The 15303-nt window shown below is 40.7% G+C and overlaps 1 protein-coding gene across 1 annotated transcript; it reads left to right on the top strand.

Annotated features, from left to right (window-relative positions):
* The first annotated feature begins 498 nt into the window (after positions 1–498).
* Positions 499–14240, top strand: LOC111156709 (PAK1 interacting protein 1). Its single transcript, XM_022517747.1, has 10 exons — positions 499–719; positions 2730–2895; positions 6399–6519; positions 6595–6669; positions 7190–7242; positions 7817–7962; positions 8055–8152; positions 12645–12744; positions 13617–13740; positions 13888–14240. Exons 1-10 carry the CDS (start codon positions 633–635, stop codon positions 14103–14105), a joined length of 1188 nt encoding a protein of 395 aa, XP_022373455.1. The 5' UTR covers positions 499–632; the 3' UTR covers positions 14106–14240.
* Positions 14241–15303: the final 1063 nt, after the last annotated feature.

Raw genomic sequence — 15303 nt, forward strand, 5'->3', positions numbered from 1 at the left:
GGGAAGGAAAGGGGCGAAAGGCTGAATTTTCCCGGCGGGCAGACAGAAGCGCATGAAGCGGAGCTCCGGGGCTGACTTCGCGGTCTGCTCTAGAAACCGCTAGCCCTGAACGCCGCCCCCTCTTTGCCCTATTACGAGAGAACGTGAGAAAGGCTCGTTCGTGCTTCCGGCGAAAAAAGGAAAACCCAATTCTAGCCTTCGTCTCACAACCCACAAGTGAGGTGCCTCCACACGAACACAGGGCCACTGCAAGAAGCCCCGCCCAGACTGGAAGAGGCCCCGCCCCCTCCGTGACGTTACGGAAATGAGGGGCTTCCGCAGAGGATGTCCCGCCCTACTCCCCTTAGGTGTGCCTAGCTCGCAGCCACCTAGGATATGCCTGCTTGTCCCTAACTTTTTTTCTCCTCGTCATGAGAACTTCCTTATGTGACGTCCTTCTTTATTCTCCTCTTGGAAGCTCCGCGGGATCTTCAAGCGCTGAAACCGTTTCCAGGGAGGCAGGCGCCCCAAAGGCAGCCTGAGGTCGTGACGTAATTTGAGCGCCGACGCAGGAAGGACCCTACTGCCTCTGGCATCCGCTTTCGTCACTCTCAGCTGAGCGGGGCTCTTGGAAGAGGCACGTGTGCTGCTGAATGGAGCTGGTGGCTGGTTGCTATGAACAGGTCCTTTTTGGGTTCGCTATACACCCGGAGCCGGATACAGGCGGCGACCCCGAAGAGGTAAGAAGGTGCGCGGGTAAGTCTGGTCGGGTTCCCTCACGGTGGAGGTAGGCACATCATCAGAGGTAGGTAAACGCATTGATCTCTTAGGGATTAATGGATGAATCAAACTCAAATGTGTAATCTGGTTTTTAAAACACAGAGTAGGCGTTTCCTAAAACGAGATCATGTCTGTTGGTTTTAGTAGACATTCTGAGCATGGTACAAGAAGGAAGCTGGCATTCCAGCCAGCGGGCCAATGAGTCATAGGTTATGGATTTACGCCTCGCTCCCGTAAGTTGACAGCCAGTTTTACGGGCTCAGGACTTAATGCAAGAACAGTTCGCCCTTTTACTGAGTTTTGTCTTGGAATTTTACTAAATATTAGAGCAGGTCAGGATAAACCCTTCATTGATAAAAAGAAAGAAAAGTGTCCCGATTCATTCAGTACTTTTGGACCTTTTACCATGGTGCCATTAATTGGCAGTGGAGGTACAAAGAAGCCAAAGGAATGGATCCAGCTTGCAAACGTAAGGAGAAGAGCAGAGGAGACAAATGCATGGAGAAAATGACAAAATATAAGTATTTTCACTAGATGTGTGAGAAAAAAGGTCAAGTAAATTGTCATTAGTGAAACAAGTAGTTAGGACATACCCAGGACTAGAAATAAAGTCTTTTAACTTTTAAGCCAGTAATATTTTTCCCTAAGCAAACCTAAGTATCTCTTAGAAATCTATTTTTTCAATACTTCTTTATGAAGTCAAGGTGTCAGTCTTGAATGAACCAGAAAACTGGAAGTATATAACTTGACTACTTTTGTTTATTTTGTTTCTGGTTATTAAGCTGCTTTTGGCTGAAAGGTGACATCTCTTGTGTGCTTAAAGATGATGCTATTGTGTTACTCATTGTAAAAAAGTTGCTCCGTTGTTTCCGCACAGCAACCTCCTGAGTTATCCCTGTTTTATAGATGAGGAACCTGAAGTTGAGATCTATTGTGTGACCTGCTCAAGGCCACACAGCTAATAATCAGGAAACCTGGGACTCAAGTCCCCAGGTGTCTCTGAAACACAAAGCTCTTACACTGTCCACTACTGCTGCTAAACCTAGACAGACAATAGCTCAGATAATCAACATTCCTTCTATAATATGCACAAGCAAAGGTTATTTTTGATTTATGGCTGTAGCAGCCCCACGGGAATATTGTGCTGTTACTCAAGGAGACTCCCTTGATCCTGGCTGATGGAAGCAATGTCTGTTGCTGTAGTTCTTTAGAAATTACTTTGCAGTAACCCTTCTTAAGTGTGTTTAGAGAGGTCTGATGGGTTTTTTTCTTCCTTGGTTTGCTTTGTTAATACTTTTGATGCATCTCCTTCAATTTGAAGTGTGTATATGCACTCAGCTGTCAGTCATTCTTTGCACTCAACCAGTCTTACTTATTCAATCCAGAAGGTGCATATCAATAAAGCATAGATTCCTTGAGACCTAATCATTGGTCATTCTAATCACTTATATTGGTACTAATGGAAGGAAACATACTCTTTATCCTGTTCATTTTTCTTTATAAGACTTGTCATTATACTCTCATCTGCATGCGACATCATATTTGTTTATTGTTTGTCTCTCCCACCGGGATGGCAGTTCTATTAGAATAAGGACTTTCTTTTCTTCACTGCTCTGTATCAACTGTCTACAATGATGCCAACCACACAGTAGTCGTTTACTATCTGAACAAATGAACGGTATGCAAGTCTCACATATAAGTAAATATAGAAGCAGTTAAGGATTTGGGTAGGACCTTAAAGTAGTCTGGTCTCCATAATTGCTTTGGAGTCATGATACCCAGCATTGCCCTCCCATTTCTTTGCTGCCTGCTTTATTTCTCAGGTTCTTTGTTTTTTTTTAATCTGCTATCATTGCATAATTTTTTCCCTGTTATAAGTATCTACTGGTAGTTTTCATGAATTTTGGAACCACTTACGTGTTTCTAGAGAACTATGATACGATTGTAACATTGTGTATTTAACTCTCCAGCAAAAATGGACTTCTGCGGCTGACTTCACTCACCATGCCCACACTGCCTCCTTGTCAGCGGTGGCTGTAAATAGTCGTTTTGTAGTCACTGGGAGCAAAGATGAAACAATTCACATATATGACATGAAGAAGAAGATAGACCATGGGGCTCTGGTGCATCACAATGGTGAGAAAATTATATCCTCTAATAATGTTGAGGTATCATTACTTTACAATTTGACTTCAGTTAAGGAACTCATTAGGTGTCTATTTTGTAGCAGGTTCTGTGCTAGGAAATACAGAAATGAGAAAAATGTGTTTTTTTTTAATCCTTAAATTCTCACAGTCCATATTGGGAGACAGAGGGGAGGCACTTCACTCACACTGGGGGGAAGTGGGAGGATGCGACTTTTCACTGAAAACTTCCCCAGAATGACATCTGACTGAATTGTCTTAAAAGAGAAGTACCAGTTAGCCAGGCAGGAGAAAGGGCGTTCCAGACAGAGCAGAAGCATGAGGAGCACGGGAGCAGCCTCGTGTTCATAGCTGACTTTACTGAGAGAGTATCACGTGCCCAGCAATGCGTCAAGAAGCTACAGTTGTACCGTCTGTTCATAGAAGAGAAAACCGAGATTCAAGGATGTTAACTTGACTTGCCCATGGTTTTAAACAAAGGGAACAAGAACTCACACCTAGGTCTAGAGCCCATGTTTTTAACCGCTGTGTACCTGGGGAACTGTAAGCAAGTCGATATTATGAGAAGGTTAAAACAGAGGGTGGGGTGACTGGAGAAGTAGACTGCCCTGGTCCTGGGTGGTCCTTAAGAAGAAGAGGTTAGGGATTGAGTGGGAGGGAGGGGCTGTGCGGGCTTGAGGAAAGTGTTGGCTCCCAGGATGTGAGAGACATGCTGCCACGAACAAGCAAAAGACTGAGAAGAGTCTTCCTGATTGAAGCTGGAGGCTCTGGATCAAGTAACATCTATTTGCAGGAACCTCAGGCATTTTGATAGGGAGCGGAAAGCTACTAAGTGTGTGCAGTAGGTAGATTGATATACAAAGGAATTCAGGATTTTGGTGAAAGAAGAATTTGTTGGCCTAGAGAAAATGGGGTGTCAAGAGTCTGCAGATCTCTGAAATAAAGGAAGAAATGGTCTGTGAATGAAGGGGGCCATGAATGGGCTGGCAAGTGGTGAGGTTGTAGGCAGGGATGAGGCTCAGGAGTTGCAGTGTGGAGCAGGTCTAGGTGGTAACTCTGTCTGGGGTATAAGGCATGAGACGCGAAACCAGAGAGGAGGCAAAGCCACTAGAGTTGAGGAGGTCAGTATTGGTGATTCTCAAGTTCAAGTCATGCCTGGGTTTTCCACAGCTATGGTGAAGTTGTCCAGCATGGTGGTAGGTGTGTGTGTTTGTTTTTTGTTTTTTTTCCCCCAGTATTGAACATTATGATGTTTTTATTATATTTTCCCAGGGATATTCTGCTAAGGATGTTGGTTTCCTGCAATTAAAGGCAGATGAGGCCACCACGCATTGGTTGTAGCAGTATATTTGGAGTGGTCAGTGTCTTTTTTAGGGCCTTTGCTACTTTGACAAGCATTCTCCTTTTTGAAGATTTTTTTTTTTCTTTTTATTTGACAGAGAGAGACAGGTCACAAGTAGGCAGAGAGGTAGGCAGAGAGGCAGGCAGAGAGAGAGCAGGAAGCAGGCTCCCTGCTGAGCAGAGAGCCCGATGCGGGCCTCGATCCAGGACCCTGAGATCATAACCTGAGCTGAAGGCAGAGGCTTTAACCCACTGAGCCACCCAGGCACTTGAATTCTCCTTTTCAACAGAAGCTAGGCTTTGAGTGAATTCAACGTATGTTCCTTTTCCATTCTGTCTCCTGATCCCAGTTCACAAAAGAAAGTTTCTCTGTTCCTTGGGCATGGAGGAAATAAGTAAAATAAGTCTGGTCTGCCTAAAGCCACTGGTTCAGGTGTTCCCCAACAGGAAAAGGAGTGACCGAGAAGGAGTTTGGATGGGGATGAAGTATGGTTCCTGATTTCTTTCATTCCTTGCGTAACTCCTGTTTGTTTGGATTTTTAAAATATTTTTATTTATTTATTAGCACATGAGGTGGGGGAAAGGCAGAGGGAAAGGGAGAAGCAGACTCCCTCGTGGGAGGGGAACCCAGTGTGGGGCTCCATCCCAAGATCCTGAGATCGTGACCTCAGCCGAAGGCAGATGCTTAACCAACTGAGCTCCCCAGGCGCCCCCAACTCCTGTTTTTCTAATAGTTGGTAATAGAACAGCTCTTTTCCAAAGTGGGAAATAGGATAATAGGAAAGAGGAAAACAGGGGCAAAGATGGCTAAAGACTCACGCTTTGATAAAGTTGTATGTAACCCCATATATTATTAGTGCTTTTTGAGGTGGAGGGGTGCAAAATTATTCATCAGAGATCTTTGACTCTTTCAATATAAAGGACAACATAAAGGTTTGAGTAGGATGTGGCAGATGAACAACAGTGACCCCAGGGTTCATACCCTTATTCTGAAAAGGACAAAAAAGTAAATATTTAGGCTTTGTGTCTGTGTTTTCGGTTTTATTTGGCTCTGCTTTTGCAGTGTAAAAACAGCCATAGACATTTTGGAACTGAACAAGTGAATCTGTGTTTCAGTAAAACTGCATTTATGAAAACAGGCCACCAGCCAGGTGTGGCTTACAGACAATAGTCTGTTGACCACTGAGCCATAGGGCAGTTAAGTTGGGTGACAGGCTTCAAAGGATAGGGAATTTGACTTGAGGAAAGATGTATAATGGTGTGCATTGCTTTGGGGAGTTAAAAGAATGCTGGCTTCTTCTATCACCTCATCCTTACAGCGAGGTTAATATTTGAGGACAGTGAATACGTATGTCTTCCGGTTCCAAGAGCTGTAGGAGAAATTCATGGGAGATGCAGGCTTTAGTCTGGGCAGAGGGGAATGGAGTGTGTTGTGAAGTTGAAAAGATAAAGGAAACTTTGTGAACCACAGAAGGGAGATTACAGAGGGCATAGTTGAATAGTGGAACAACTTATAAAATGGTTCTAGTAAATTCTTTTTTAAAGATTAAAAAATTTTTTTAATTAAAATTTTTAAAATTTTTTAACTAATCTCTACACCCAACGTGGGGCTCAAACTCAGAACCCCGAGATCAAGAGTCATATGCTCTACCAGCTGAGCCAGCCAGCACCCCTCTAATAAATTTTTATGACAGTGAATGAGAACTATGTACAAATCAAAAGCAGGTCTGGAGGGATAGTAATTGGACTGTGGATGATTAGGTCACTAACTCACTGTTTCGAAAGTATAAGTCATATGGTTGTACATCTTGGTTTTTTCCCCAGATTAGCTGGTTTACTAGTTGTTATTTTTTTACTTCTGATCAAACAGTCTTCACCAGCCATCTCCTAAATTTATGATTGTGGAGATACAGAGCCAGAAAGTGAACTGATTTGCTATGTCTACAACTAGAGAAATTCTGCTGAAAATATTTGCATAGCCTTGAAACTTTATGTTCTTATATATTAAAAAAAAAAAAAATGGATCTCTTCACCTAAGACTTTAAGGTATATTTCAGTAATACTAAGACATTAGATATTTACTTACTTTCAAACCGGAAATGGAGTTTGCATTCAAAATGACTATTAAGTTTGCCTTTCTTGGTTTTTCCACAGGCACAATAACTTGCCTGAAATTCTATGGCAACAGGCACTTAATCAGTGGGGGAGAAGATGGACTCATTTGTGTGTGGGATGCAAAGAAGTGGGAGTGCCTAAAGTCCATTAAAGCTCACAAGTGAGTCTGGCCCTTTCCCATTGGTGGTCTCTAGGAGCCAGTCACGTTGGGGACTAACTGTTGGTTTCCTTTTAGAGGACATGTGACCTTCCTTTCTATTCACCCATCTGGCAAGTTGGCCCTGTCTGTGGGTACGGATAAGACGTTAAGGTAAGTCATTAATGCCGAGGGCATCTTTTCTAAGTTGTGGTCTTTGTTGTCCAGGGGCAACAGGAAGCTACCATCAGGGTATATTTGAGTCCAATAATTAGATTCATTTTTTTGTCTCATCTCATGGCTCTCAGCTATTGAAAGGTAATGCAGTATAAGAAAAGGTGCAAAGCTAGTGAACCTTTTCACAATGGTAGAGAAAAAATGACAAGCTCCGTGTTCACATGTACACTGTACATTCCAGTCATTGCAAGCTGTGAAATGAAGAGGACGGGGGTCCTAAAAACAAATGTTTTAGGTGAAATATTTGGGAAAATATATTAAACATTTTAAATATATGACAAGGGTCTAGGAATGGATGAGTTAATTTTGCTTGATAGTATATATTTCAGTGTTGCAGTAAGAAACACGATCATTCTAACTAGCTATGTAGTACATTTTCGTTTGAGTAGGTCTTCATTATGTTTCCTTTACACCTAGTAAAAGTGATCATGCCGTAAGTGAACTTCCTTTTTTGCAGAACGTGGAATCTTGTGGAAGGCAGATCAGCATTCATAAAAAATATAAAACAAAGTGAGTACTTTAATTTGGAATGTTTTTTATAACTTCATAGAATATAATATATACTTTACATATATACCTTTATTTCCCTTCATGATGGTGGTTATCTCCTAGGGCAATGCTTTAGGTTATTTTCTTTTCCCATTTTAAGAGTATGTATTTATTCGAGAGAGCACAAGCAGGGGGAGTGGCAGGCAGAGGGAGCGGGGGAAGCAGGCTCCCCACTGATCAGGGAGCCCAATATGGGACTCGATCCCAGGACCCCCCAGATCATGACCTGAGCTAAAGGCAGATGCTTAACCAACTAAGCCACCCAGGCGCGCCCCCCCACCCCATTCCTTTCCCATTGTAGATGGAATTCTTGTCATAACTGTCACCTACTAGTTCTATGACTTAATGATTCTTTTGACTCCAGTTCATTTTCTAAAACTTAACTTGCAAAATATATACAGAAGTTCATTGTGAAGGTTAAATAGGATATTGGATGGGAAAACGCACAGTGCAACTATTTGCTCTTTTTATTACTACTCCGATCATTTCATTTTTTGTTTATGAAATCAAAAAGCTTTGTGTTTTTAACTTACAGATGCTCACATAGTGGAATGGTCCCCAAGAGGAGAGAAATACATAGTCGTCATACTGAATAAAATAGATGTCTATCAGCTTGACACTGCGTCTGTTAGTGGCACCATCACAAATGAAAAGAGAGTATCTTCTGTTACGTTCCTTTCAGTAAGTGATCAGAAATCAGTGGTGGAATCTTAGTGTCTGTGGTGATGCTTGGAATTGGGGATGACATTCTGGATATTCTTTTTCTCTGCTAGGAGTCTGTCCTTGCAGTGGCTGGAGATGAAGAAGTCATAAGGTTTTTTGACTGTGATTCACTAATGTGCCTCTGTGAGTTTAAAGCTCACGAAAACAGGTATTTTTTTGCCAGTTTCTGTGTGTATGTATGTGTAGAGTCTTCAATAAATGTTACATATGTAGTGGTTTCATAAAGCAGGGTACATGTTTTCTCATGAACAAATACGGAGATAGACTTTCTATATATATAAATTTCTGGTGTGTGAGAGGATGGTGGAAATGTCTTCTTGGCATTAAGTAATGCAAAAGTGGGGAAGTTGGCACCAGGACTAGTGATCGCACAAGATCTTTTCCCACTAATATTATTAAACTTGGGGCCTGAAATCAACCAAATCTGAAGAGGAACAAAGAAATCAAGCAGTCGAGCTTTGCCAGGACCTCTCTTGTCCTTTTATTCTATTCCCCTTGTCCACTTCTTCCCCCTTTGTACACTAGTCGTTTTTCCCACAGGAGAAATATATGACAGTACTGACTTCTGTTTTGTGCTGGTCTTTTTTTTTTTTTTTTTAAGATTTTATTTATTTATTTGACAGAGATTACAAGTAGGCAGAGAAGCAGGCAGAGAGAGATAGGAGGAAGCCGACTCTCTGCTGTGTGCTTGTCTTTCTTAACCTGTTACTGCTCACTGTATTTCTAGGGGGAGACACTGATTCTCAGAGTAAACAGCTAAGTGGCTTGGCCAAGATTGCCCCACTGTTGGGTGAGGGACCTGGGACCCAAACCCAGTTCTGTCTGCCTCTGCTTTTTCTACTGTTTTAGAAAAGGTGATAACGTGCAGTTATACTGTAATATGTTTCATTTGTGTGTTCTTCTGTGTCTTAAAAAAGTTCTAGTTTTTATTTTCTAAATAACTCTTTTTGAATACTTTGAATACTACAGCCAGTGTACAGGCCCTGGTTTTTCCCTGCATTGGGAAGTGTTCGTTCAAGCCCATTTCAAATGTACTGTTAAGCCTAGAACACTTAAGGTAACCCTTCGTCCACTCATTTAACAGGTATTCTTGAGCATCCGTTTAGAGCTGAACTAAGTTTTTAAATGATGAACAAAAAAGAGAAGGGCTTGTATTTGTGTTTCTTGTAGTGGAGCAGCAGATGATAAACAAGTAAGCAGATAATTACAACAGGAAGGAAACAGAAAGGTGTGCCTTAAGAATAATAGCAGTAATTTGTATGATCAAGGGGAAGGGAGAGGGTAGGACTTCACAGATGAAGAGAGCTGTTTCCCAAGGGAGGAGAGAACCAAAGGCATAGTGCGCCCGAGGGAGGGCGTATTTGAGCAACAGATGAAAGAGCTTTGTGACTAGATCAGAATGAGCCAAACGCTGCATGGCCTTGTAAACGGGTGAGGAGTTTAGATTTTATACCAAGGGCCTTTGTAGAATTTGTTTATTTCTCACTGTGGAAAAATTGAAAGGCAGACAGACCAGTTTAAGGAAGCGACCCCCTGTGGACCCACCACCCAGCTTCAGCAGTTGTCCGTTTATGGCCAGACTTGCTTTTTATATACGCCCCTTCCTCCTTCCTGTGTTTTTTGTTTGTTTGTTTTTTTAAAGATTTTATTTATTTGACAGAGACACAGTGAGAGAGGGAACACAAGCAGGGGGAGTGGGAGAGGGAGAAGCAGGCTTCCTGCCGAGCAGGGAGCCCAATGCAGGGCTTGATCCCAGGACCCTGGGATCATGACCTGAGCACAAGGCAGAGGCTTAACGACTGAGCCACCCAGGCGCCCCGCCCTGTGTTATTTTTAAAAGGATCCTAGTTTTGTAGGATTTTAAACCTGGGATTTTAAACATGATTTGATTCATGATTTTAGCCAGTTAGGCTACCCGGTGGTCCAGAAAAACAATGGCAGTAGCTTGAATGAGGGTTGGTGGCACTGGAGGTGAAATAAATGGATATGTAAGAGGAAGCCATGTTTATCTCTCTTGTCCTACTTGTCTCTTCATCCTGAACTTGGAGACTCTTGAGGTTAGGGACTTAAATATCTTTATTTCCTTTATGATAACATAATTATAGTTATGATCATCCTGTTGACTCTTTTTTAAACATTTTTAAAATTTAAATTCAATTAATTAACATACAATGTGTTATTGGTTTCAGAGGTACAGGCCTGTGATTCATCAGTCTTATATAATACCCAGTGCTCATTACATCACATGTCCTCCTTAATGTCCATTACCTAGTTACCCCATTTGTTTCCTATGCATAAGAGTCTCTTATGGTTTGTCTTCCCCTCTGGTTCATCTTGTTTTATTTTTTCCTCTCTTCCCCTATAATCCTGTTTTGTTTCTTAAATTCCACATGAGTGAGATCATAATTGTCTTTCTCTGATTGATTTATTTTGCTTACCATAATATCATCTAGTTCCAGCCATGTCACTGCAAATGATGAGATTTCATTGTTTTGTTTTTTTTAATGGCTGTGTACTCTATACCACGTGTTCTTTATCCATTCATCTGTGGATGGACATCTGGGCTTTTTCCATAGTTTGGCTGTTGTGGACATTGCTGCTGTAAACATTGGGGTGCACGTGCCCCTTCAGATCACTATGTTTGTATCTTTGGGTTAAATACCCAGTAGTGCAGTTGCTGGATTGTAGGGTAGCTCTGTTTTCAGCTTTTTGAGGAACCTCCATAATGTTTTCCAGAGTGGCTGCACCAGCTTGTATTCCCACGTCTGTCATTTCCTGACTTGTTAATTTTAGCGATTCTGACTGGTTTGAGGTGGTACTGCATTGTGGTTTTGATTTGTATTTCCCTGGTGACAAGTGATGTGAAACATTTCTTCATGCGTCAGTTGGCCGTTTGGAAGTCTTCGGAGAAATGTCTGTTCAGGTCTTCTGCCCATTTCTTGATTGGATTATTTGTTCCTTGGTGTTGAGTTTGATATGTTCCTAGTAGATTTGGATACTAGCCCTTTATGTGATTTGTCATTTACAAATATCTTTTCCATTCTGTCTGTTGTCTTTTGGTTTTGTTGACTATTTCCTTTGCTGTGCTAAAGCTTTTGATCTTGATGAAGTCCCAATAGTTCATTTTTGCCTTTGTTTCCCTTGCCTTTGAAGACCTATCTAGTAAGAAGTTGCTGCGGTCAAGGTCGAAGAGGTTGGTGTCTGTGTTCTCCTCTAGGATTTTATGGATTCCTTTCTCATATTTAGGTCTTCCATCCATTTTGAGTCTATTTTTGTGTATGGTGTTAAGGAAATGGTCCAGTTTTATTTTTCATGTGACTGTTCAGTTTTCCCAACACCATTTGTTGAAGAAACTTTTTTCCATTGATATTCTTTCCTGCTTTGTCAAAGATTAGTTGACCATAGAGTTGAGGGTCCAGTTCGGTGTTTTCTGTTGTATTCCATTGATCTGCATGTCTATTTTTATGGGAGGGAGTACCATATAGTCTTGATGATGACAGCTTTATAATAGAGCTTTAAGTCCAGAATTGTGATGGTACCAGCTTTGGTTTTCTTTTTCAACATTCCTTTGGCTAGTTGGGGTCTTTTCTGGTTCCATACACATTTTAGGATTATTCCAGCTCTGAAAAATGCTGATGGTATTTTGATAGGGATTGCACTGAATGTATAGATTGCTCTAGGTAGCATAGAGTTTTGTTGTTGTTGAAGATTTTACTTTGACAGAGTGCTCACAAGCGGGGGAAACAGTAGGCAGAGGGAGAGGGAGAAGCAGGCTCCCTGCAGAGCAAGGAGCCCAATGTGGGCTCGATCTCAGGACCCTGGGTCATGACCTGAGCTGAAGGCAGACACTTAACCGACTGAGCCACCGAGGTGCCTCTAGGTTGCATAGATGTTTTAGTAACGTTTTGTTGTACCAGTCCATGAGCATGGAACATTTTTCTATTTCTTTGTCTTCCTCTATTTCTTTCCATTAGTTTTCTGAGGACAGAAAAGTACAGAGCAAAGGTGTTCCACGAGCATGGAACATTTTTCTATTTCTTTGTCTTCCTTTATTTCTTTCCATTAGTTTTCTGAGGACAGATACTTTGCCTCTTTGGTTAGGTTCATCCCTAGTTGTCTTATGGCTTTGGGTGCAATTGGAAATGGGATTGGCTTCCTAATTTCTCTTTTTTTCTGTCTCATTGTTAGTGTATAGGAATGCAACTGATTTCTCTGCATTGATTTTATATCCTGCCACTTTGCTGAATTTCTGTATGCATTCTGGAGATTTGGGGTAGAGTCTTGGGTTTTCCACATAGAGTATCATGTCCTCTGCGAAGAGTGAGAATTTGATTTCTTTGCCAATTCGGATGCCTTTATTTCTTTTTGTTGTCTGATTGCTGAGGCTAGGACTTCTAGTACTATGTTGAACAGCAGCAGTGATAGTGGTTGACAGTCCATTTTATCTTGGAATTTGGACCCTGAAAAGGACTTACTGACTCATGGGAATGTGAAACATAGTTAGATTTTAGTCCTGTTCCTTATGCAGTTTGGAAGCACTTGGAACACTGAAAAATCAAGAGACGTGCATAGAAGCTTTATGACAATATCAAACTATCTGGGAGAAAGGAGCCTTTATGGTGTTCATATTTCTATTCTAGGGTAAAAGACATGTTCAGTTTTGAAGTTCCAGAGCATCATGTTATTGTTACAGCCTCCAGTGATGGTTTCATCAAAATGTGGAAGCTTAAGCAGGATAAGGTCAGTGTCTTAACACAGTATAAATCAGTATAAATGCACTTGAATGCAAGTCTTACTATCAGGGTTGCTTTGAATTAAGGGAGGCAGAATAATTTTCAGGGCAGAAATCTTTAAAGAAACTTAGTCTCTTCCATGCATGTTTGATAGTCATAGTTTTAAAGTTGGGCTTTGAGAGCTACCTGGGCGGTTAGTGTTGGTGAGTCTGAGCTGGCGGGGTACCAGAACTCCTGCTTTTGCAGGCAGAGAAGTGCTACTTTTTTCTCTTTTGTTTGTATATTGATATTCTCTGTAAGATTTTTTTAGTTAAAAATACTGCCATTACTAAAAATTTGAAAATTACTGATTGATAATGGAACTAACAATAGTTTTGAACTAGATAATTGGAAAATTAAATTCCCTTTAGTAGTCCACTCTTACAGATCCCCTTGGTTTATTATTTTGATTGTCCTAAAAACACATTCTGTGAATGTGGTTTGTTGCGTGTCTGTGCAGGGTTCTCCATTAAAACCTAGAAATGAACAAGACTTGGTCCTTTTCCTTAATGAATTTACAGTTTCTGAATAGTCAGAAACATGCTCTGTGAAGGACGCAGCCAAAACAAATGTGAATCAAGATAATAGATTTCTTCTAAGCAGCGTGTTTTATTCTCAAGAAAATACTATAACTTTTAAATAAAAAACTTAAAATTCTGACTGGCTGGCTCAGAAAAGTATGCAACTTTTGATCTTGGGGTTGTAAGTTCAAGCCCCACATTGGGTGTAGAGGTTACTTAAAAAAAATAAAATCTTAAGAAAATGAAAGTTCACTTGTTAAAGGAAAAAGAAATTATTGAAAATTCCCCTATATTATCATGAATTTTTCTTCTGTTTTAGAAAGTTCCCCCATCTTTACTCTGTGAAGTAAAAACTAATGCCAGGCTAACATGTCTTGGAGTGTGGCTAGACAGAGTGACAGACACACCAAAAAGCCTTCCTTCAGCTGCAGAGCCTTCTCCTGGTAAGTGAAAGTCAACATTTTTAGAAAATTTGTTAGCTCTTGAATTGTTGAAATGGAGGAGATCCAGGTAACTTTACTTTATTGTCAACCTTATTTATTTGAAGAGGGGAAAAGTGGTCTTTAAATGTTCTGTCTCTTGTGTTTTAGTAAGTAAAAAACAGTCCAAAATCAACAAAAAGGAAGCCAGCGATGTCGTGCAGGAAGAAGAAAGGCAGTCCATACCTGACTCAAAGAAATGTGGTTTAACTGGTGACAGTAATAAGGCAATGAAAGCAGATACTCCGGTGTCAGCCAAGAAGAGGAAAATGGTAGAAATGTCAGAAAAACAGAAGAGAAAAAAGAAGAAAATACGAATGACACACTGAATCCCACATTTCTCCTATGAGAAAAACTTCTTAGATGGAATCATTTTTTTCAGATGTACTCCCCCATCCCCCAAGTAAAAGCTAGAAATTTCTTCTTTTGGAGAAAATGTACAGCTTAAAAACAAAACAAAACACTTTTATGTGTTACTTTTATGTGTTTATTTTTAACAGTGGCAAAACTATTTTTGGTAGGCAACATTTTATTAATTATATATCATGGTGATATATACTATGTTAATGTGTAATACATTAATTTTTACTGTTGTATGAAGCAAATAAAGTTCTTTTCAAAATATTGTAATTTAAAATATACACAGGATTTTACTTTTTCTTTTTTTTTTTTTTTTTAAGATTTTACTTACTCACCTGAGAGAGAGCACAAGCAAGCACGAGTTGGGGGAGCTAGAGAGGGAGAGGGAGAAGCAGGCTTCCCGATGAGCAGGGAGCCCGATGCGAGGCTTGATCCCAAGACCCTGAGATCACAACCCAAAGCCAAAGGCAGATGCTTAATGGACTGAGCCACCCAGGCACCCCTAAAATATACACAGTTTTGAACACATTCTTTATCAGAGATGGGTAAGAGTTGAAGTTATCCTCCTAAATGGGGAAATACGATAAAACTGCCTTACTTTGGCTTGTTCAAATGGCTCTAATAATTTCAATGCAGATTTTGTTCATTTTGGTTAACAACCATATAAAAAGATTTTCATTCCAGGAGGCAATTTCAGACAAACTTAAAAGTCACAGACACATGAAGCATGTATGTATAAAGCATGTGTTTAAACTTAGAGCTGTGCGCGTAACAAAGTTAGGAGGGAGATTACCAAACCTCATTAAATTACTTGGCTTCCAAACTGTGGATGACAAGAGAAGTGAAGGGTCAGAAAATGACATTTTCAGGGTTTTTTTCATCTGTTTCAGGCAAAAAAAAAAAAAATTCACTTAGTTAATCTAGCAAAAGTAGTCCTAAATTCAGCCTGTTGATTATAATCTTGTCATCTCTTACCATATCCTCCAGTGGATTCTTGGGTGGTTTGAAAAGACACATTAATAGAGGATTCATAGATTTGAACTAGCTGACCGGCTGCCAAATACCTGAGGTCAGCAGGGAATCCCTCCTGCTCAGGCAAAATGAGACCTCTGACATTTGGACACTGAATTGCCACTTCCTTCACAGGAAGGAAATCTAGGCAATGAG

Source organism: Enhydra lutris, unplaced genomic scaffold (genome assembly GCF_002288905.1).
Source record: "Enhydra lutris kenyoni isolate GAN:26980312 unplaced genomic scaffold, ASM228890v2 scaffoldscaffold48, whole genome shotgun sequence".
NCBI lineage: Eukaryota > Metazoa > Chordata > Mammalia > Carnivora > Mustelidae > Enhydra > Enhydra lutris.

What these genes read in the sequence shown, in the direction of transcription:
- LOC111156709 (XM_022517747.1), top strand. Translation starts at nt 633, where the DNA reads ATGGAGCTGGTGGCTGGTTGCTATGAACAGGTCCTTTTTGGGTTCGCT. An exon ending in CAGGCGGCGACCCCGAAGAG is followed by an intron (nt 720 to 2,729) that starts GTAAGAAGGTGC and finishes TTAACTCTCCAG; the next exon opens with CAAAAATGGACTTCTGCGGC. An exon ending in AGCTGCAGAGCCTTCTCCTG is followed by an intron (nt 13,741 to 13,887) that starts GTAAGTGAAAGT and finishes CTTGTGTTTTAG; the next exon opens with TAAGTAAAAAACAGTCCAAA.